At 42.4% G+C, this 24847-nt stretch overlaps 1 protein-coding gene across 1 annotated transcript in view; it reads left to right on the top strand.

Annotated features, from left to right (window-relative positions):
• The first annotated feature begins 1536 nt into the window (after window positions 1-1536).
• The window catches only part of CCDC178 (coiled-coil domain containing 178), a 351905-nt gene continuing 328594 nt past the window's right edge, over window positions 1537-24847 (top strand). Inside the window, exons 1-7 of the mRNA XM_015426392.1 lie at window positions 1537-1555; window positions 1895-2019; window positions 3250-3263; window positions 7864-7991; window positions 10452-10646; window positions 22736-22956; window positions 23536-23678. Of these exons, the coding sequence (XP_015281878.1) occupies window positions 1537-1555; window positions 1895-2019; window positions 3250-3263; window positions 7864-7991; window positions 10452-10646; window positions 22736-22956; window positions 23536-23678 (845 nt within the window). The remainder of the gene's footprint in view (window positions 1556-1894; window positions 2020-3249; window positions 3264-7863; window positions 7992-10451; window positions 10647-22735; window positions 22957-23535; window positions 23679-24847) is intronic.

The following is a 24847-nucleotide window of genomic DNA, read 5'->3' as shown; positions in this document are numbered from 1 at the left end:
TAGAAATGTAATATTTTTTTATTTTTAAAGAACTTTGATGAATTGTGGAATTTATCATGGAAGGTGCCACCTTTCTCTTGCATTATTTGGTCATGTGATATCTTAGTTTTCACACTAACTTAATTTTTTTACAAGCAATTATGTAACATTATGCCTTGCAGTGAATGAAGAATTTTGTTTGTGCCAAATTCCTATTTGAAATGTTATTTTAATATGTAATGTCTTTAAAAGCTATATTGACAAATTATTCTTGCTACAGTAGTTTGAAGTACTAAGCAATTTAAAATGTTGTGTTGCTAACTATTTAATTTTATTTAATGAAGTGTGAAATAGAATGTAGAAGCATTTACATTACCTGATGAAACTGAGACCTGTAGTAATATTCAGTATTTTCTTCCCTCCTATTTTCTGTTTTATTAATGTAAAACACTACACACACAATGCATTGTATGGTTGAAGCAATATTTCTTGGTTATTTTCACTTCATTCCTAAACATATTTATTTAGAAGTACGTCCTGTTCATTGCAAAACTGCTTTCCCCTAATGACTGCGTAAGGAAAAGGCAATACAGAGTTCCCTGAAATGCTCATAGCAATAAGATTTTTTCAGGGGTCATTTCGTAGAAAAAGAGCTATCCAATAAAAGTTATCATATGAACCATCTGGGGCCACACACCCTGACATAGATCCAGGTTGGGAAACTCCTAGAGCTTTGTCAATGGACCCTGGGAAGGACAGGCACCTGAGTGGGGTTAGGGTTGCCAACTCACTTTTTGCCGGGAGTGGGGGGCTCCCGGCCGGCGTCCTCTTTGTGCACGCGCGCATAGTGCGCACGCGCCCCGCGTGCGTCACCCAGAAGTGACGTCACACGCTGGGGGCAGGGTGACGCCATTTGAGGGGAAAACTCTTTGTTTTCCCCTCAAATGGCGTCGCCCCGCCCCCAGCGTGTGATGTCACTTCCGGGTGACACACACACGGGGGTGGGGTTTCCCCCGGGCCCCGATTCCGCGTGAGCGGGAATCGGGGCTCGAAACCGGGGGGAATTCCACCCCCCGGGGGGATTTGGGACCCCTACGTGGGGTAGGGTACAATGCCATAGAGTCCACCCTCCCAAGCATCCATTTTCTCTGGGGAAACTGGAGATGAGCTGTAATTCCAGGAGATCCTCAGGTTCCACATGGAGCCTGGCATCCTTAGGTCCTATCTGTCTGTCTTCAGGATCAAACATACCAGCCAAGAACATGAGAGAGAACACACAGCTGGACGTTTACTACCATTTTCTGCAATTGCTCCCACTTTCAAAGACAAAGTGCTTTGTGCTTGGAATGGTGGCAAAGAAAAATGAAAGTTAAACTCTTGCTGTTTGTGTACTTGTACATACAGCCATGTACATACAGCCATTTCTTATCCCCTAGCCATAATTATTGGTGTTAGGCTTTTTTGCTAAATATAAACTGTAATAACAATGCTGTATATACAAATTTTGAATAAGAATTTTTTTAAAAAAAACCTAGGCTGCACAGAACTGGGGCAGCAATGACTGAAACACCAGTCAGTTTGTAGTAACACCAGTCAGCTTGTAGTAACACCAGTCAGCCACCAGAAGTTTTTTTCCTCCCTTGAAACTGTGTGTAATTTGAATTTTATCAAAAGCTGCAAACTACTCATAAAGCTCTATCCAATAATAGTAGCTCCGTAAGATAGTTAATAGTGCCAGTAGTGCCAGTCAGGTGTTTGGGAGGAAGACCTGGATACTACCAAGCGGCTGATCAGCAGGGCTACACATGCACAGCTGAATCACAGCATGGAACTAAAGTGCTCATACACACATGCTGATTGCAACTTCTAAAATGTTTGCTTCCCTCCCCCCTATCACCACCCTGAATCATTTTAGGTGCAAATGAAAAGATGTCGTTGGACTCCCCCGCCAAGCAACGTAGTTGTACTGCTGTAAATACACCATCTGCATGTGTTAACAAAGCAATACATCACATTCAAGATTTAGAAGTGAAAATGGAAGCATCCTTTCAACAGGTAACACATATTTGTAGGAGTTTAATGTCAGTAGTTAATTATTTAATTCTATTATGGAATAATACTTCCTAGGAGGTACAGGCAATTGAAGCTATCTTTATTTTCTCTGCAAATGTCAAACTGATTGGCCGGCAAAAGGTAAAGGTAAAGGTTCCCTTGCTCGAAAGCCAGTCGAATCCGACTCTAGGGTTGCGGTGCTCATCTCCGTTTCAAAGCCGAAGAGCCAGCGCTGTCCGAAGACGTTTCCGTGGTCATGTGGCCGGCATGACTAAACACCAAGGCGCACGGAACGCTGATACCTTCCCACCGAAGTGGTCCCTATTTATCTACTTGCAATTTCTTGCTTTCGAACTGCTAGGTTGGCAGGAGCTGGAACTAGAGACAGGAGCTCACCCTGTCTTGCGGCACCTGGGTCTTGAACCGCTGAACTACTGACCTTCCACAGCCTGCAGCTCAGCGTCTTAACCACTTGAGCCACCGCAGCTCCTATTGGCCGGCAAGGTGGGATATAAATTGAAAGTAATAAATAAATAAATAAATGTTCCACTTGTTTGGGAGCGCCTTAAAGCTACCTTAGTATAATCTAAGCTACTTTAGTATAATCTATCTAGTTATCCTGTTTCTTACATAGTTATAATGCATAGAAGAGGCGTGTTTAGTTTTGTAAGTTTATTTTGAACAAGGATGAGTGGTACTTCAAAAAATTATAATGGCAATCCTGTGCACAGTTTCTTGGGTGTAAATCTCATTGATTCATTGGGAAGTTCAGTAGGATAGTTTTCAAAATAAGCAAGCACCAAGTTCAATATAATTTACTACCCAGTAAGTGTGTTTGAGGTTATAGACTGAATGTCTGAACTAGACATCAGTCCCAAGCATACTTATTGGTTGGACTTTTGATTCTTGAGTCATTCTTATAATTTGATAAAATAAATTTGCTTTCATGGCCATGACACAAATAGTTGTCATAGATGAGATGGGATCCAGAAACAGTGCTGTCCTAAGCTGGGCTACTTGCACATAAAAAGGCTTTTCTGTTAAAAAAAAAAATCTTACAGCTGTGTGGACTCTTTTTGTTATTGTTGCTAAACCAGTCTCTAAGAAATCATGGATTCCACCAATGCTGTTTATCTATCCTCGAGCAGCTTCTGGAGAGCCAAGCAGTGACACTTAAGACTGCTACCTGTACAGTGCCTCAAAGGATTGACCCTGAAGGAAACCAGCCCTTGGCAAGATTGTAGCCATAGTGGAGGTGCTGTGAGTTTCTGCCCCTCTCAGAGATGCTTTTGGCTGCTTCTTTGAATATTCAGCTTTCAGTTTAGGGTAAAACCCAAGTTTCTGGCCCTTTTACTTATAGAGATAAAAGAATAAACATGTCTAGGCACTGTTCAGCTACTCAGTTCAATGTGAGCTCTTTTCTGACTTTGGGCATTCTGTCCAATGAGTGCGAAAGTACAGAGAAGAGTGGCAAACATTGCCGCTTACTTTTCCATTCTATTAAAACTTTAACTTATTTTAATTATTTAGTAAGTTATATATATTCTGTTTTTGTTTTTAGGTTTTTGATGCTTATGTCAGACCTTCTTAGGGCCCACTCACTGCAAAAAAACTTTTTTGTAGGCTTGGTATTTGATCAAGGATGAAGCTACTGAACTGATGCCTTTTTTTTGCAATGTAGAATAAAAATACTTTGAAGTAAGGGTTCAGCGGGATTCAAAGCATTATTGACATCAGCAAAACCGGACTAATGTTAAGCTCACTATCTATTGAGTTTTTCCTTATACATTAAATCACAAATAGCACAAAGGTTGATCCTTTGCTCCAGTTTTCCTTAGTTACACAACTTTGCTGAGTGTTGCCTTTGGCTGAGGCAGCAGGTGTCTAAAGTACATTGGCCTCCCCTGCTCTACCCTGCTGCTTTGTCTACACTGTTCCATCTGATGTATTGACAGTCTTTGCCCACTGCCCAGAAATTGGTCCATTGTGGGGATATCCACATGCAGAAACTCTGGGAGCACTCCCCAACTGCTAGATTGCCATCTGGGGTACTGTAATTGTTCCTATAGTTTTAATATTGGAATGATGTTTTAATTGATTGCTTTATTTTTTTTGTTGTAACCCGCCCTGAGATCTGCAGTGCAGGGGAGGGTGGGATAAAAGTCAAATAAATAAATAAAATAGTTACCAATTAGTTAATATGGATACTCATGGCAGATGTTTATTCCTTAATTAGCAGGGTGATAATGGAATAATCAAGTTTCACTTCTCTAAGAAATTGTAGTATGTTTGTAAACATTACCATTACTTGGCTTGCCATGTTCAGGAAGCCAACATTCAGATATGCAGTACCTCATATATACCCCAAAAGTTATAGCAGGACTGCAAATAAAAATGGATATGTGTGTATGAAATCAAATTGTGGCTCACAAAGCAGTTTTTAAAATAATTCTTTTTATATATGTATTAGTAGTTGTCTTATAATGTACAGTAACAATATTCTACATTGAAAACAAATTCTAACATGTAAATGATTTACTGAAATTTCTCATTTATACTTGCAGTATGATCATTTATGTAAGCTGGAGAACATTCCATGGTAAGGATATTATGATTGTGTGTCTGTATTTTTGAGGCATCATTTTAACATTAGAAATTACACAATATGAATTTACCAAATATGTCCTCTATTTTGTATGGAAGTATAATGTGGATTTTAGAAAACTGGTAGGTGTTCTCAAGTCACACACACACACGAAGCTGCCTTTTACTGAATCAGACCATCGTTTCATTAAGGTCAATATTGTCTACTCAGACTGGCAGCACCTCTTCATAATCTCAGGTAGAGGTCTTTCTCATCACTTACTACCTGATACTTTTAACTGGAGATGCCAAGGATTGAACATCTGGGACCTTCTGCATGCCAAGCAGATGCTCTGCTGATGAGCCACAGCTCCTCAGCACATTTCTCTAAGACAAGAAAATTATTCTAAGCATGAGACAGTTTTAGCTGGTGGTGCCCATTAATATTTTGGGATTAATGCTAGAGTGGAGGTAAGAAGTGCCAAAAAGGAGGGAAAATAGTGATTCAAAAACATGCATCCAATAGCATTCCAGTAGCACCAAGGGTCCCCAATCTTTTTAAGCCTATGGGGACCTTTGGAATCCTGACACAGTGTGGTGGGTGCAGCTGCAAAATGACCATCATAAAATTACTGCTGCAGAAAGTGGCGTCAGCCATAAAAATGGTTGCCCCAGCTCAGTCGCACAGTAAAGATCCTTGTGGCATTTCCAAATGCTAGAGAATTGGCTATAGGCTGTGAGGCATTTGTAAGCCATTTTGCAGATAAAGTCTTGTCACTCCGCCATAATCTTTCAGCTGCACTTGATACAATAAAGGAACTGGAAGCTCCTTGGCCATCTTCAGGTCCAGTGTTGGACCATTTCAGTCTGCTCACCCAGGAAGAAGTTGACAGGGTCCTGGATGCTGTGAAGCCCACTACATGCCCCCTCAATCCTTGCCCATTGTGACTGGTGATAGCCTGTGCTGATTAGGTGCGGACCCCTCTGAGGGAGAGCTGTCCCTATCAATGGGAGCCTTCCCAGAGGGATTGAAGGAGGTTGTAGTCTGCCCCCTCCTAAAAAAAACCTGCTTTGGACCCTACGGTCCTTATAAACTACTACCCAGTGTCTAACCTACCGTTCCTGGGTAAGGTAGTGGAGAAGGCGGTGGCAACACAGCTCTAGTTTTTCCTGGAGGATGCTAATACTCCGGATCCCTTCCAGTCCAGTTTTCACCCTGCCCACGGGACGGAAACAGTGCTGGTTGCCTTAGTGGATGACCTCCGAAGACACCTGGACTGAGGCGGATCGGCACTGCTGATACTTCTTGATCTGTCAGCAGCATTCGATACAGTTGACTATGATCTGTTGACCCACTGCATCACCAATGTGGGGATAAGGAGGCTTGCCTTGCAGTGGCTGATCTCCTTTCTCCAAGCTCGGGGACAAAGGGTGGCACTTGGGGGGGGGATTATCTCAGTGACACCTGCTAGAATGTGGTGTGCTGTAGAGGTCGATTCTCTCCCCAATGCTGTTTAATATCTACATGCACCCCCTCACCCAGATTATCCGGAGGTATGGGCTGGGTTGCCACCAGTATGCGGATAACATCCAGCTCTATCTACTGATGGATGGCCACCTGGCTGGTTGGTTACAACAGAGCAGTTTGAAATTGAATCAATTGAAGAAGGAGATCCTGTACCTGGGTCATGGGGGATTGGAATTGGGGATTGGGCTCCCAACCTTTGACAGGGCCCTATTGGTGCTGGTGCCAAAAAAGAAGAGCCTGGGGGTGTTCCTGGATGCCTCACTAACTCTGGAGGCCCAGGTTGCCACCACTGCCAGGTCTGCCTTTTTCCATCTGAGACAGATCAGGCAGTTGGCCCCATATCTCACTCCCCGGGATCTGGCTACAGTGACCCATGCAATGTTCACTTCCCTTGATTCTGCTCCAGAAACTAAAGCTGGTGCAGAACGCAGTGACATGGTGTTGACTTCATTGTCTTTGTGGACATGGATCCACCCAGTGCTGCATGAACTGGCTACCTATTGAGTACCAGATTCATTTCAAGGTGTTGGTGCTTACCTTTAAAGCTCTATACGGCCAGGGGCCTACATACCTGCGAGACCGTCTCTTCCTCTACAAGCCCCAAAGGGCTTTATGATCTGCCAGCCAACATCTTCTGGTGGTCCCCGGCCCCAGGGACGTCCATCTCACCTTCACTAGGGCCAAGGCCTTTTCAGCCCTGGCCCTTACCTGGTGGAATGAGCTCCCATATGAGATTAGGGCCCTGTAGGACCTTTTATAGTTCCGCCGGGCCTGCAAGACAGAGCTTTTCCACTAGGCTTTTAACTAGGGCAGCAGACATCCCTGCCTCTCTATTGGGCCTCCTCTCAGTGGGTCAGAACTGCCCTACCACCCAGGGACCAAATCTTGAAAGAGATGACATCTGTGAGGCTTTAACTTTGACTGTAACTTGCACGGGATGAATGATGCTGTTGTATTTTATTGGTGTTTTAACTGTTTTATTTTTTGTATATTGTATTTTCTACTCAATTTGATGGAACCTGACCTGAGCCTGCTATGCTGGGAGGGCAGGATATAAATAGAATAAAATGAATAAATAAATCAATCTGCACAGACAGTCAAAAGCCTTGCTGGGCAAAAGCCCCAACTGTGCCTATCCAATTTTTAAAAACATGTGTGCGGGCACCAGAAAAGGTGTCATGTACCATGGTGCCCATGGACACCATGTTGGGGATTCCTCTACTACACATTACAAATTATAAGATGTAGTTTTGACCTTTAGTTGTATCGAGATGGATCTAAAGGTTGTTTTCTACCAGTAGAGGATAGGGACAAGTTTTACAGATTTCCCCACTATTGACCTTATCCCCCCACCCGATAACAGTATTTTGTAGAGCTTAATGGGTTACAGTAAAAGACAGTTGATGAAAACCAGCTCCTTTCTGCTTATACAAGTGATTCATGCTGGCAGAAAATAATGGATCCAGTCCATTTTTCAAAAAATTGCTTTGTGGTGTATCATAAGCAAAATAAGAGATTCCTGCTCAAAGAATATCAAGAAATAGGGGGTAATAACAGAGGTGATAGGAATGAGAGGTAAGGGTAAGAAAATATGAATGTGAGCAATTACAGCATATATGTTTGTTTTGTTTGGGAATGGGAACTGGAAGATTGAAGGTGATAAGTCCAGTAGCTTCACAGAAGATCTGAAGAAAGAGAAGTACTGTGTAGATGAGGAGAAGGCATTCTAGACTTAAAATGTTGACTTCTGTTTTAAGGTATTCAGATATGAAAACTGCTGAAGAAACTAAAGATATCTGGTTATCAGCCTCTTCTGAACTGAAGGCTGACGTGTCAGTGTATTGGAACGGTAAATATAATTACTTACTTCCTTTGTCAGAATTTTTTGGGGTCCAGTTTTTTAGTTGGCTTAAATCTAATACTGTTTGTACTAGAAAGATAAGTCACCAAATGGCAGGAATGTGAAAGTGGCCCTAAGAATGAATGCGGTACTGTGAGCAATTTTTTTAGCGTAAGGCAGTGTGTATGGGTGAGGATTTTTGAGAGCTGTAGAGCCCTGACTTGGTCCCTCACTGAAGATTGCAAGTTCCCAAAATATGGTCCATTATCATCTTCGGTTCAGCTTTCTAATGTTAAATCTCCTGCTTCACCAGTAAAGGTGGTAGACAGCCACACATTTTCAGATATCTGGAATATCATTAAACAAACAAGGGGTACCTATTGGGAATATACATTGATAAGGTACATAAGAGAGGGTTGATTTAGTATTTTCTTCTTAGGACACTATGAATTCCTTGTCTGGTGAATAAGAATCATGGAATGTCTTTTTTTAAATTTACTTCATTTATGACCTGTCTTTCTTTCCCATGGGGACCCAAACCAGCTTACATTGTTCTTTTCTCCTCCATTTTATCCTCACAACAACTCCATGAGGCTGGTTGGCTCAAGGTCACCCAGCAAGTTTCCATAACAGAGGGGATTCAAACATGGGTCTCCTAGATTCTTTTCCAAAATTCTAATCACTATACCACACTGACCACAACATGAAACCTACAGTGACATGGTGCCAGGCCTCTTCAGGGTCCCTTCATCCATTGGGCCCATGGAACTTGTTTGGTGAGAGGGGGGCTAGGCAAGCCAATGCCGTGTCTTTAGAACTCTGGGTATGTGGCCCTAGGGACACAGTCCTGTTACCTGTATGATCCTTGACAAACGGTAATCCTGGGGAGGTCGGTGGCATTGGGCCTTTTGAAAATCCTCTCTGCAGCCTTTACTGTAGGTTCAGGGCTGATCATTTGCTCTCTTCCCTTTAGTTTCAAATATCACATGGGTACCCAGACTTTGAGCTCTGGCTGTCCTGGGGCTGTTCCTGTGTGCTGCTTTTTGCTGAAATATGAGGGTACAGATCATGCTCAACTCTTAGTCCATTTTTTAGAACTCATGAACCATTATCCACAACTAAAACTCCCAGAGTCTCAGTGAAATCTATGTCTGACTGGTAAATCATGAAATGAAAAGGTGGAAACTCTCCCAAAAAGTTTTTAAGACAAGTAATAATACTCATAGTCAGTGTTCCCTCTAAGCTGAGTTAGTGTGAGCTAGCTCACAGATTTTTAGCCTCCAGCTCACACATTTTTGTCTTCTCAGGAAGGATAGCTCCAGAGCAAACTAATTCATGCAGTAGCCAAATCACCTGCTCACAACTTTGATGCCAGTAGCTTACAAAGTAGACGTTTTGCTCTCAAAACTCCACAGCTTAGAGGGAGCATTGCTCATAGTAAACCATTCAAGTGAATGGTAAACTGTCATCCTTGTCTGTTTTTCCTCAAGTTGGTATTTGTGGAAGAAATTGATTTTGCTTAGAAAGTTAGTTAAATTATAGTTCTAAGGTATAATCCCATCTCCATAGCTTGAAACAAGGATATCTAGGGAACAAATCTAAGCAAGTCTACTTGGAAGTAAGTTCCATTTTATTCATTGGTACTTACTTCCAGGAAAGTGCTATTAGGATTGCAACCCTAGATACTTTTGATATCTTACTTTTCCATGCATTTCTCCACATCTTGGTCCACGTCTCCTATTTTGTTCCAGAATTTTTGTGGGTATTTTAGCAAATTGGGTTGATTCAATAAAAGAAATCTTTCATCCAAGTGATTGTGGCAGAAATAAACTGTGTTCAAATGTGAGCTCTTGTCCATATATTCCTGCACAGCAAAAATGTCTCAAATTGAGTCAGATTAGACTATGGGGAGGCAAGCACTCAGTGACAGAACTTTTTTTTTGCATGGAGAAGGTCCTAGGTTCAATCTCGAGTTAAAAGAATTAGATAAAAAGCCTTGGCGCATTGTTGCTAGTCAGAATAAACAGTACTGGTCTCAGTAGACCAGTGGTCTCACTCTGCTTCATGTTTCATTCATGTACGTATGAACAGCTGAAGTGACCTCAGTAATGAACAAAGGTGTGGGCGAGTTGGAAACAACTTGATTAAATGGGGGCGGTGGTTGTTTTTTGTAGGAAGACAATAAGTGCAGAATTTCTGTTTCAATGAAATGTTGATTTCTGTATAGATTCTGTACTTTAGTGGACTAAGTTCTAGGACAGCATGTGTAACATGTTAACATGATGAAAATGAAGCTGAAATTGTGCATTTTAGAGATGTTTATTTATTTGATTTAGAATATTTATGTCCTGCCTTTCCTTCCAAGAAGGGGCCCAAGGCATTTTACCAGGATAACAAATAATAAACCAACAAGATATACCTGAAATGCTGTTGTGTGTATTTTTTCCACATTTTTGATTTTTTAAAAAGATATACAGCCTTTAAAGCAGAAAACAACAGATGTTTTGGCGGAGGCTACAGAGTTAGTTACAAGACTAGAACATGAATGCAAAGCTGCTGAAGAAGCTTTGGAGGTTGAAAGACACCGTAAGAAAAAACTACAGCTAAATTCTGATTACCTGTCACTTTGGAGGCTCCAACAGCTTCCCGTAGCTGTTCAGGAAGGTATGAAAATACTTATAGAAATGGGGAGTATAATTATCTGCTGTACCAGTAAACTGTGTTAGATATTTTCAGTACTGTATCCCTAAATCCTCCAGTGCAATGTAGTGCCATTTTAGAGCTTGGGTTTTGACTTTTCAAAATGCCATGGACCCCAGCACCTGCTCCTATCCCTCCCCCCATGCTCCTATCCCCCCCCTCAATGCAGCGCCTCATTCCACTGTGCTGTGTTCCCCAGCAGAGTTCCCCTGGCATTTTGAAAAGTTTAAAATGATGCCATGTCCTTGATATGACTTGGGGATGTGGCATTGTCTAGTGGCCCTTACAGTAAGCCCTACTTAGCATAGTAAGGTGGTGGCCTTGAGTTGTAGATTTGGAGGGCAGGCAGTCTCTTTCTCTGCCATCACCCCTTATTTGCCCACTTGTCACTGCCTCCTGCTCCTCACCTCTGCCCCCCCACCCAAGACCCACAGCTTGTATTTTTTCTTTCCCTTCTCATTTTCTCAGGCATCTTCACAGCATGGTAAGCCACATGCTCAATAGGTCTCCCAAAACTCTTACAAGAGAAATCTCATGAAAGTTTGAGAAGCCCTAGCTAGCATGCATGGTTTGGTGCACTGTGTTTAAAATGTCTGGGGAATGAGGAAGAAAGGAGTGTTAGCTGCTCCAGGAAGAGGCACTGAGAGATGGTGGGAGCAGGTGAAGGTGGTAGGCAGTGACCTCAGAACTGATACTGTTTCAACTGAACAGAATAGGATTTACTTCTAAGTATAAGATTGGGATGTTGGGCTTACTTTGTTCTTTTTTAAAAACTCTATTTTTTCTTAATTTTATAACATTTACAACTCCATAACCATACAATATAACTCAATAACTTAACTTTAAACAAATAACAAATAATTAATCATAAACATATAAAACCATATAAAACTGGAACATCAATCATAATATAACAATTATTGTAGGTGTATATAAGCACATTTAAAACTAATACAATGCCAACGTATTATATTTAACAGGAAGAACATTAAATTGACTGGGCTTACTTTGTTCTTACTCTGAGCTCTGTTGACATTTATCAAAGTTTGGACATGTGCCTGCTTATCAGTGAGTAAGACAAATACAAAGAGTGTACCTAGTGCTTTGACCTCAGGCAGAATATGTCAAGCCTGATTTTTTAAATACCTGGAGAATTTTATGAAAAGTTGCCCTCCCAGCCAGTCCTCTACACCACTATTAATTGCTTTGCTTAATCCATTTATCTTTCAAAAGTGCAACATCTGTTTTACCAGGTAACTCTGGTCGGCAAGTTTGTGTTTAATTACAGCTCCTAACAGCAACAGCCTTACCTAGCTGTTTTGTGACTCTCTCTGGGAGCTTCCATATTCTCTTTCTGCTGATGCTTACTACAAGGGATGAACCAATATGGCTATTTTCTTTCTTTTATTGATTCTGTATACTGCCATTGCCATTAGTTTTGGTCTGCCTTATTTTCATTACTGTTCATATTTCTTTTTTTACACTATTTCCCTGCCACTTATATGTAACTGACATGTTAACAGTATTTAAAAATGCATACATTTTTTGCCATGAACAGCTCAGCATGAGTAAATAACTCATGAGTTCATTACTTCCAGGGGAAAAGCTAGGAACTTAGTGTGCAGAGGGAAACAAGATACTGGTGCCTATATGCCAATGCTAGATGTCTCCAAGACAAGACGGGAGGAGCTAGAGTGCTTGTTGCTAAATGATAATGTAGATTAAGTGGGCATTTCATAAACCTAGTAGAATGGGAAAAATAAAAGGGACACTCTTATTCCTGGAAATAAATTCCATAGGCAGGACAGGGTGGGATGTGTTGGGGGCGTCGTTGCAGTGTATATGAAAGACAGCATAGAGTCAAGTAAGCTAGAAAATATTAGGGGAAGAAACTCCCTCACAAAGTCACTATGGGTGGAGATAGCAGTCCCTAAGGATTACTTAAAGTGGGGTTCAACTGTCGCCCCTGATCAAAATCAGAAGGCAGATCTCAAGATGGAGACAAAAATAAAGGATGTGACTGAAGTGACTAAAATGGGTTATTCAGCTATCCTCATGCTGACTGGGCAAATATGTGCCCAAGTCATGCTGTAGAAACAACATTTCTAGTCAATGTAAATGAGTGTGCATTGCAACAGTTGGTCACAGAAGCTAACTGGAGGTGTAGCAACCCTGCACTTGGTTCCAAGTGTGGTTTGAGACCTAACATAGAAATTAGTGCTCTGTTTTGGAAATGTGACCAGTGTTCCCTCTAAGCTGAGTTAGTGTGAGCTAGCTCACAGTTTTTTAACCTCCAGCTCACACATTTTTGTCTTAACTCAGGAAGGATGGATCCAGAGCAAAATAATTCCATCAGTAGCCAAATCGCTTGCTCACAACTTTAATGCCAGTAGCTCACCAAGTAGAATTCTTGCTCACAAGACTCCGCAGCTTAGAGGGAGCATTGAATGTGACCCCTCCAGAACAACAGGGGGGAGGCCAGTTTCAGCCAATTGCTGCATGCATGTGCAGCCTGCAAGGTTGGTGGTGTTGCTTTGCACACCACCTTCCTTGCTTGAGAGAGGGGAGAGAGAGTCAACTCTACCCAACTCTACCCTGTCCTGACCTGCTGCATCCCTGCTGGTTGCACAGGGCAGGGCCTGTATAAATGTTGTTCCTGTTGGTCTTTTGGGGTTTCTGTGTTGCACTGTGGCATGCTTGCACTGCCACAGTGCCACTTGTTCTGGAGTGTGCCACTTGTTCTCATGGCAAACAAACACCTCCCAAGACAATTACAATAATATGCAATGGGTGTTTGCAGACCCTGACAAGGAAACTTTAGCAGAGGTTTTAAAGCTCCAAACTTTACCATGAACCTGGAAAAATTCCTGTGTTTAAGAAATACCAATTCTGTTAATTACAATATAATAATGCTGCTGAAATAGATGATTTTGTCATTGAGCTAAGAAAAACCCCAGTGTTGCCAATTTGGCCCATCTCGGACCTTGTGCTAAGGGACAAAATTGTGTTCAGCATAACAGATTGAACACTTAAGGAAAAACATTTAGAAAAACCTGCACTCAGTTTTGAGCAGGCTATGGATATAAGGTCGTTCCAGTGCCCAGATTATATATGTGTGTGCAGAAACAGCACTGCATGCAATTCACCAGGCCCCTGCACAGGGAAGGAAAACTCTCAGCAAAATATCCACTGCAAGCACAAACAAGAATTTAATAAATGTGGGACTGCACACAGTCCCGTGCAGTGTCCAGCCTTTGAAAAAAATTATTATTAATGCCCCAGGGGAAAAAAGTTTTGCAAAAGCATGCAGGCTGAAGGAAAACAATGCAAAGCTAGAAAAAGGCATGACCATGTTATTTACAGGTTCTGTGTCCAATCAACAGTTTTCCAGGGTCAGTGATCCTTCTAATGCATGGACTAGCAAAGTTGCAATAGCATTCCTCCCAATCTCTCTTAAACTGGACAGTGGAGCAGAAGCAAACACCATCCCAGCTGCAGTCACCAAAACCCTGAAGGATCAAGTGTTTCATATATAAATATAGGTTATACTGGTTGCTTTTGGAGTTGCCCACATTAGGGGCTATTCTGACACATTGCACAGCTTAAAGAAACTGAACTGACCTCCTATATAGATTTAGGTTCTCTGTTTTCACATGTACCGAGTTTAGCTTGGTTGGTCTTGGGAGTGCCACTGGACACAGGCTTCGTTCTCACATTCATTTGTTAGTTCTCGCATTTGTGTCCTAATTTGCTGCCATTCATTGATTTTGCCACCTTGATACAATCTCAGCTTCACTTATGCATCTTAACTCTGACTGGACCTTCTTGATGCGTGCTCTCTCTCTCTTTCTCACACACACACACACACACACACACACACACACACACACACCCCCCAGTGATAGCAGAAAAGAAACATGGATTACTACAAATTTGTTCTGATTGACACAATCTTAGTAAAGCAATCATGAGGCAACAGTTGTCTGTCCTCAGTGTTGAGAATGTCAGGAAGAGTTTGACAGGGAAGAAGTTGTTTACCATCCCCTTCAGAGACTCATAGGGATTATACAGTACCCGACACAATACATTCCAAATGAAGCAAGTCTGACTTGCTTAGGTTGCAATATAATTATTCCTAAAGGGATGTGGTCTCACATGCTGATCCTTCTTCACTCCCTGCATCAAGGAGTACAGTGTTAGTTCTGTTTGTCAGTTAGAATTATAGACTGCATGAACTCCCTTGTCCTGCAACCAGTTATTCCCATTCCTGTGTCCTCTTGCTAATAACTGGATTTGTTTTGAACACACCTGCATCTGCTGTGTGAGTGTAAGAACAGTAACATGAGTGAGTACCCAGTTCCTGATTTGCAAGCAAAAGAGAACATCACCATGGTGTTTGAAGTGGTCCTGTTACTTCTTTGGGTCTCCATGACTGTATAATATCACAAATAGGAACTTTACTATTTACTACTACCTACCCACATCACATGCCTTCTCTATATACAATAAGTATTCCTAACCCAAACAAAATTATATCTGAACTTTGTTCTGCTGCCTCAGACCAACAAGGCTATCCACCTGAATATAAAATTATATCTGACACACAGGAATGGCTGGAAGCCTTTTTTTTGGGGGGGGCATTTTGTTTTATTGAAGTAAGAATTTTATAATTTAACAATACCACCAAAATCATTAGTATTATGAAAAACAAAACTTCACATGCATACTTTATCTTCATATCTTCTTCATCTTCTTTCTTCTCCCAAAATTATTACATGATAATGTTTATGAGATTCTCTAACTATCTTAGCTCATTATAATGGATTTACAATATATTACCAAATTAATCTTTGAACTAAATTATTCTGCAAATAATTAAACTCAGTCCTTGGAGGCCTCAAGGGTCAGGAGTGTGTGGGGAAAATCCCTCCTTCCAAGGACCAATTAAACCTTGGGGGAACATACCCAGATACTTGCCACAGTCCCACCGCTCTTGAAGCGTAAAATTTTTTTTTGTGGCCTTCAGGAGTATAGACTTGAGTTGTTTTGATTGGTGTAAGAGGAGAGCATTCTTTCCTTTTGCCAGCTCTATTTTCTTGTGATTCAGGAAAAGAATTTAAGGTGGCCAGCATTAGTTCACCTGAAGCAGAGTCGCAGGCAGTGTAAGAGATTGAGCTGTGTTGGACACACAACTTGCCCAAATGAAGCTAACTATTCCTAAATCCCGCAGTTTAGCAGTGATGTCTTTAAGATCTCTTCTAATCTTTAAAAATTTGGAGGGGATCTGGAAAAACTTGAATCTTCAAACCCTGGAAGTTAAGACTGCATCTCTCTCTAGCCTCTGCAAGAATCCTCTGCCGTGTTCAAAAGTCCTTAAATTCTACCAGTATATCTCTAGTATATAATGAGGAAGTCGATTCATCACATACCTTACTGATGCAATAAGCTCTCTGTAGAAGGGGCGTAACACCAACTTCAAGGCTTAAAGTGCCCGCTAACCAATTCACCATAAATATATTCAACTCTGTTCCACCTTCAACGTTTGATTTAACCCCCCTGAACTTTAGGCACAACTCACAACTACAATAATCCAAAAACAAAATACGTTCCCGTGCCCAAGCATCAGAGGTTCTCACAGGTAATTGACTCTCAAGCTCAGTAACTTTCTTGAGAGCTTTCTCTACCTTTTGGTTTGTCTGTTTATGGAGCTCTTCAAACCTGTCCATGCATTGAAACGCTGGTTTCAGCATTTCTGTAATATCATTTCTCAGGTCCTGACATTCTTTGGTTAGCACCTGCATTAAAAAATTTGTAGTAAGCGGGCTTTCTTCAGCCATTAGCTTGCCCCTCCCCAGCATTACACATGGGGTGGGAAAAACTGTTAAATGCAAAACACTTTCTCCTTTCTGTTTCCCCTTCTTACCACCTTTAGGTGCCATCTTTCAAAATATTTTTTTATATTGGAAAGGGTAAAAATATTCAAATTTTGAGCAGGTAGATGGCGAGCACTGGGTACTGACCCAGAAGTTGGTCACGGCTACTCCCTGGCTGGAAGCCTTTTGACCTGACATTTGTTCTAATGCCTCATTTGGCTTTCTTTTACAGGCAGTGGGAGGTAGGAAGAGCAGCAAGGGGAATTACCCAGCAGATGTGTGCATGATAGGGACTTTACCACTAGAGATGCTGTCCCATCTTCCCTATCATATAGGATCATCCCAACTGGCATTTCTGTCCTCAGTAGTACCAATGTGACCCTATCATTACTCTGTCTGACTGAGTTTGGCAATTACCTGGGGCTGCACACATTAGACAGATAGTGGAAAGTAGGAATGTGCATTCGGATATATCCAGTCTGACTACATATTCGGAAATACCTTACTAGTGTTTTTGGATATATTCTGGATGGTATCTGGGTCTGGATGGTATCTGGGATTTTCCAGGATGCTGGGAAATGGGTCCTGAAAAGAAGAAGAAGAGATTGGATTTATACCTTGCCCTTCAATACCCAAGGGAGTCTCAGAGCGTCTCCCTTCCCCTCCCCACAACAGACACCCTGTGAGGTAGGTGGGACTGAGAGAGCTCTTTCAAGAATTGCTCTGATGGAACCATGGCTTCCCCAAGGTCATCCAGCAGGTGCAAGTGGAGGAGTGGGGAATCAAACCCGGTTCTCTCAGATTAGAGTTCGCGTACTTAACCACTGGAAGGCCAGATAATGAAACTGAAGCTCAAATACTTTGGCCACCAAATGAGAAGGGAGCACTCACTGGAGAAGACCCTGATGCTGGGAAAGATTGAAGGTCAAAGAAGACGGGGACAGCAAAGGATGATATGGTTAGACAGTATCATAGATGCAACGAACATGAAATTGAGCCAACTTCAGAGGACGGCAGAAGACAGGAAAGCCTGGTGTGATCTGGTCCATGGGGTCGCAAAGAGTCGGACTCGATTGTGCGACTGAACAACAACAACAACTTAACCACTATACCAAACTGGAAATAATTTTTCCCCAAGGTGCACATCCATAGTAGAAAGTTTTTTCTTGTACTTGCTGGAAGCAAGCAATGCAAAATTGTCATAGGAATATTGACTATGACTAACCCTTCCTCCTTATAGGCCGCTGGTCTACTTTGCAAGCTGGGAAGGATGGAGAGAGAAGCTATAGGCTCTGCCAGCCTGCCAGTTCTCCATGCAGGGGAAAGTATTCTTTGGTCCTTTCCACACTAGACCTTAAATCCTGGTTCAACCCTGTCCCCAAACTTACATTCTACACTACACTTGAGTTCACCCCTGTAATTATGTCGGGGTATTTTTTGTTTCCACATTACATTGAGGTCACCTTGGTTTTGCCCCGCACTTTTCCCGGGATAAACAGATGCTGCTATAACCAGGGATAAATGCAAGGTATTGTGTTGCGAGTTGAACTCTGATAAAACCAGGGATAAGATCCAAGTGCAGAAAGGACCATAGACATACAGGCAGGGAAGACTGAGGGGGACAGATGCACTGTGCTACTGTTTGCCATCCTCTGTGATTAGTAGGCAGCTTCAGCCTGCCTACTGCCCTAAAAGGGCAGAGGAAAACTCATTGCTGTACAAATAGGGAAGAGGCCACAGATTGCCTCCAGTAGTAGGCAGCACGCCTAGATAGCAGATTACCTAGAAAGGGATTCAAAACAGAGGGTAAGATTTCTCACTATCCAGTAGTATACACACACAGAAACCAAACTAGATGAGATGCAAGAGATAGGTAATGAGGAAAGATCACATTATCTGTGTTGGGGGGGGGGACTGTTGGTTCAGGATTGGAGATTTTGTAACACTTGTAATTTTATGTAAAAGCTCTCAAACAGTAGTGCCTCTTGACACAAATCCACTCCCATCCCATCTGCTATTAGCCTGGGGAAGTGGAAAAGGCAGGCAACTACTTGCACTCACATGTAAAAAAGGTGGAAACCTATTTTTAAACAAAAAACCAGTTTGTGTGTCAGGACAGATAAAATTTCCTCCCTGACACACCTTTTCTGTCTGTGCTCTACTTCTTTCTTTTCCCCCCCCCCCCCCCCCTTTTTTTTCTTGCTTCTGGTATTGAAGCTGGACTGGGGGAACTTTTTGATACCAGGTTTTGTTTGTGAAATTTGTGATGTGGTAGAGCACCCAGTGTGCTGGAGACACCAGACTTTCAGGGGATCTACAGCTGACTCTTGTCTACCTACCCTCCAAGTTTTATGACAATTGGATTTATGGGGTCCAAATTACAGCCCCCCCCCAAAAGAAGGTACCCCAGGAAAGTGCTTTCTGGGAAAATGACAGGCACAAGTTCAGGAAGTTCAAGACTCGGAGTGTATGTAACAGATCCTCTACAGACTATAGACACCAGACTCATAGCAGATCTCCAGCTGACTCTACCTGCCCTCCAAGTTTGGTGACAATTGGATTTATGGGGTCTGAGTTATGGCCCACCAAAGAAGGTGCTCCCATCCATTGTTTTCACTGGAGGGGAAGAAACAGCAAAAAAAGGAGCAAGGGCAATAGAAGCACCACAGAAATCAAAGTCACTGAGAATCTCTGAAGTAGAAACTGAAAAGGGGGGCATATTGCAGCCCAGCAGAACCAGTGCAATGTGCACAGCAGAATCATTACCGCTGTGCACTGCAAACCCAACAGGTCAAGCCAGGAAAGTGCATTTGGGGAAAATGTCAGGCACAGGTTCAGAAGTGTATAGAATGGACCCCCTGCAAGCTACACACATAAAATGCACAGGGAACCTCATCCTGCCACCCGTTCTTCTACAATCTCTGCGAGTTGGGGTGGATGACATTTCTGGGGTTGTTGTTATGGACCCCCCCAAAAAGATTTCCCCAGTGCTCTCTTTGGAAAAGACAGCTGCATTTACAGCCAGGAGTCTATGGAACAACTCAGAAACAAGCCAGTGACACAAAACTCGCAGGGAAGCTTCACCTGGGCAGACCCCACCAGCCAGACACTCAAAGCAAGGCAAGCAATCCACCCTATGCTTGCAGCCTCCCCCCCAAGTCTCCAAAGGCAGATTCTGAAGGACAGAAAGGCAGACATCCCCAGAGTTTCAACAGGGGCTCCCCACAGTTTCCCCACAACAGGTTGGCAGGCACCCCAGTCCCACCGGCCACTGGAAATAAGAATTTTCCATTTAAAGTGATACAATGACAGAAAGGCATACATAACAAAACTTCCAACAGGCGTTCCCCAAAGTTACCACATGACAACAGCTTGGTGAGCACACCATCCCCACCAGACAAGCAAGGGAAGAGTGCCCAGTGCCCACAACTCCCAGAGCCCCTTTCCTAGGGCTGACACAGTCTGTGGCAACTTCTATTATGCTGAGGAAAAGACACACCGATAAGGCTGGCTGGGCCACCCACAGTTCTCCAAAGGCAGATTTGGAAGGAAAGACATGGCAAGACTTCCTATAGAGACTCCCCAAAATTACCTCATTATGACAGCTTGGCGGGCACCTCAGCCACACCAAACCAGTGGAAATCAGAGTTTTCAATTTTAAGGGACTAGTGATGCAATGACAGAAAAGCAGACATGACAAGTGACTTCTGACAGGGGCTCCCCAAAGTTATCCCACAACACCAGTTGGGCTGGCTGGACCACCCACAATTCTCCAAGGGCAGATTTGGAAGGACAGATAGGCAGGCATGTCGAGACTTCCAACAGGGACTCCCCAAAGTTACCCCATAATGACAGCTTGGCAGGCATCCCAGCCACAACAGACCAGTGCAAATAAGAGTTTTCCATTTTAAGTGATGCAACCAGGCCCGTAGGTAGAAAATTTTGAGCAGGAGGCTGGGGCTGACATAAAAAAAAATCAAACCTCACTTTATGGGCAGGAGGTGGTGGCTGTTGTTGTTGTGCAGGACTCCAAAGCCCAGCTTTCCATCTCTGGCCTCGCAAAACCCTCAGCTTTCCCGAATGCTCCTGTGAGAAAGGGCTCGGAGAAGCTCCAGGTCCCTTCCAGGGCCACAGAGCAAGGGAGGGAGGTGGCAGGGGGGAGAAGAAGGGTTATGGCAAAGGGGGGAGGAGAAGAGGGCACCACTTTATTTGGGGAACAAACGGTCCTGAAGAAAGGATAGTCATGCAGGGGTGCTGCACCACACAGCTCCTCCCAGACAAAGCCTCGATCGGTAAGCAAGACCAGCTCCTCTAAGGAGGAGTGTGGCATGCAAGCCTCCTCCACAGGCCTCCCCCACCAACAGGTTCCTTTTGGGCAGCAAGCTGAGTGGGGGGGAGGCAGCACTGAGCAGTGGCTGCCTGGCTCCTGGTCTTTACCTTGGCAGCCACTGACTGGAGGGAGCCTTTGAGCCAGGAGGAAAGTCTGCTGGGTCTCTGGAGCAGTTTAAAAACTTCCCAGGTCTTTTGTGTTCTCATCATGGCAGCATGGGAGCATGCACCTTTAAAATACTGTAGGAAAATGATTAAAACTTTTTTGTGAGAAAATCTTGTGGGGCTGTGGCTTTAAGAAAGGGGGCAGAGCCCCCCAAAGCCCCACCAGGCCTATAGGCCTGGATGCAGCATTAGAAAGGCAAACATGACAAGAGACTTCCAACAGGGGCTCCTCAAAAGTTACCCTATAACAACAACTTGGCAACACTGGGCAAGCAAGGGAAGTGTGCCTGGTGCCCACAATGCTCACGGTCCTCCTCAAGGGCTGAAACACTGTAGTGTATTCTTCTCCACATAGGAAACACCTGTCAGGCTGGCTGGGTGTCCGATTCCCCATGCATTCGAAATAAATCCACGGTTGACCCTAACCCTCCCACCCCTCCTGAGTGTGAACACCTCTGTGTGCCGTGAGGGTGAAAGTGGATGCGAAGGGTGCTTGTCATGGGGGGAAGAAGTCTTCCACCCCCTGTGTACCACAGGCCCCCACCCCTGCTCACCAAACCCATCCTGCCAGGCCACTGGAGCCTGGCCCTAGCATGGCATCACCAGAGGTCTTGGAACCTGCTGCTCCTGATCCATTCCTGGCCCTGGGGCTCTCTGCAGAGGCAAGAGTTATTAGCAGCACTGTCCAGAGACACCAGCAATTGTTAACACTCTCTGGAGAGGAGAACTCTGACAGCAGTGTGTATAGGTTTCTGCCCCCCAAGCCTGTCCAGGGTGGCTCAGAGCCCTAAGTACACCCAACACCCAAATCCCAGCAGGGAAGAGGAGTTCACAGTCAGGAGAGAATAGATTAATGTGGTCTGCTAGTTGACTTTATAACAAGTTCCCTTCCTCTCTGTGTAACTGATTCAAACAGCCAACAAAAGGGTGTGGAGCTGAGCTGAGCATATTTATAGCTTTCTGGGAAATCTGTAATTGGCAGCCAGCAGTGTCTTTTATGCTTTAGAGAGTTTTGGAACTCTCTGTTGGTGTTTCCAAGGCTGGAGAATTCCACCCCCCTGTTCCCTTGTAGTATTATAAACAGTATAATTGAGCGGAAACAGTCTCTCTGGAAATATATCCATTCACAAGTTGCCACAAACAGCACCAAAGTCCATGAAACTTTTGTGCCAGGCACCCTTCCACAAACATCGGTTCATGAACCATGAACCAGCCAAATGTTGTGACAAACTTCGGTTTGTGAACCATTTCGTGCCATCCCTATTTGAGAGTCTAGTATCTTACAAAGAGAGCTTTGACTCTCAAAAACATATACCCTGAGAATCTTGTTGGTCTCTAAGGTGCTACTGGACTCAAATCTAGAAGGCAGTGAGTTAACGGGCAAGACAAATGCGCAGCTAGCTCCTTTTGCTATTCTTTTAATTCTTGTATTCTTTTTTAAATACTTGATATTTGCCATGGAGGATCCCTTAGCAAAAGGATACATCATCTGATAGCTTTGACTACCCATCAAAACCAATGAAAACAACTTTATGCTTGATTGTCCAGTCATCTTAATGACACATGATATGAATCCATTTTTTCTGTGTTTGTGTCTACACTTCATAATATGTACCATTGTATATATTTAATCTGTATTTGACAAAAATGTAATTTGATGTATAGCTAGAAATTTTTCTTCTGCAGAATGGGAGAATTGTTCTCAAGATATTATAGAATTACAATTGCATTTTGAGGATAAAAATCAACAACTGCAGGATGCAGTAAATCAATTGACAAAAATAGAGGTTGCCAATGAAAAAATTCAGGAGAACATAGACTTCATGAAGAAATACAGCCCTCTGCTGGGAGAAAAGCTGAGTTATGAAGATAATCGTATGGAAGAAATTAAAAAGGCATATAATGAGGTAAATCAATAGATATTATTAATTTTGTCAATTGACTTGACACATGTCCCTTCAGAATTCCTGTTTGGAGCTTTGTCAAAGTACTAGAACATACATCTGAACACATACAAATTACAGCAGAACTCACAAGATCAGAAACAAAAATGTGATCATTTATTGAAAGCAAAAGCAGATATTGCCAAAAAAAATGGTTTGTAGGTTTGACCAAAACAATACAACTTTATGTAACAATGTTAAACTGTACAACCCAAAGTAGTTTTAAGTAATTAAATCACTATCTCTGTTTTCAGCTTTATCAACCTATTATTTTTATAACTCAATTGTAAGACAAGTATTGTAAGCTATATAGCTTGGCTATACAGTGGTATACAAGTCTTTTAAGACAAATTTAGTTGAGAACCTAACATACTTGTGAGCATGCCCAGTAGCAAACAGGGATTTAGAAGTTTAACTTCTTTCCTCTTTTAATACAGCATAGAAAAATGCAAAAGAATTTAAATATATAAAAGATGTAACACTACATCTAATTGTGCTATCTGTCTTTTCATTGTCAACATAATTTATATACTTCTTTTAAAGACAAAAATTAGATATGATAATGTTCATCAGAAACTTCTGGATGTTAGAGACTTGCATCAAAAAATCACAGAAGAGTATGAACAAGAAAGAATATCCATGTATCAGAAAAGAAGGGCAGCTGAGATGTTGTTGAACCGTACTGAGTAAGTGCATTTTAGTTGTTTTTTAAATTTTGTATCCTTTCAATGGATGCTTTCAGATCTTGCTGCAAGTAGTTAATGCTGAACTGGAAATGCAATAGGAAGTACCTCAGAGAAGAGACTTCTTTGTGAGGGTTTGGCTGTGCCATCTGTGCTTATTTTGTTAGATCACGAAGGATTAGGAGTACCTGGCACTGGAATCTGTATCCCGCCATATACATTTTGAGTGATTAGTGCTCTGATTCAGAATGCTAATCATCTAGAATTTTCCCAGAAAAGAGTCATTTTTTGTTTCAACTACATTATAGTAAAATATATATTAAGATATTGTGTAGACAGTTTTATAATCTGCACCTCATGTTAGCAGTTTGGTTGCTAATAAAAGACCGTTGAATTTTGTAAGAAGAGAAAACTAATTTAAATGTTTAACATTGATTTACTTGGGCTGCACATTTACAGCTGGGGTGAATGTAAACACTTTCATAGGGCAGTAACTAGGATTCCATGGCTCTCATACTATCGCTGTTGCCAGGCCATGAGAAGAACTAGCACTTACAAATATTCCAATATTTCAGGAAAGGGGCAGAGAATAGTAAAAGAACATCATGAGCTAATACATTACTGAAGCTAAGTAGGAGTGAACATGATTAACAGTCTGGATAGGAAGCTGCTTAGAGCCCTATGCCAAAGCAGGGTATATGTATTATAAATATTAAATAAATCATCTGAAATTATTAATGACCATCTCACACCTATCATTTAAGCTTTATTAAAGAGCTGGCAGATATTTTGTGGCCTTAGAAAAGTTTTGGAAGTTTCTGTCTACTGATTTTTGTTATAAAACATGCAAAGCAACTTGTTTACATTTATAGGAGGCCAGCTCAATATGCTTCCTGTAGTTCACATTTTCTTTTGTCTTGTAAGTTCATCCTACCCATCAGTGGCCACCACAGCATGCAGGTCACTGGTTTAAGTGGTCCCTGATTATGCTGATTGATTGTTGATACAAGCATGCCACTAGTTGAAGAAGGGCTAAGACTACAGTTCTAATTTTACTTACTAGAGAGAATAAAGCTACCTGGATTCAGTTGGACTTTTTTTATTAATAAACATGCTTAGGTGCACATTGCTGGCTGTACTATTCCTGTAAGATGAGGGGCTCTGTGCATAGT

This window comes from Gekko japonicus, unplaced genomic scaffold (assembly GCF_001447785.1).
Source record: "Gekko japonicus isolate JY-2015 unplaced genomic scaffold, Gekko_japonicus_V1.1 scaffold802, whole genome shotgun sequence".
NCBI lineage: Eukaryota > Metazoa > Chordata > Lepidosauria > Squamata > Gekkonidae > Gekko > Gekko japonicus.
This window is presented reverse-complemented; position numbering and strand designations above follow the sequence as displayed.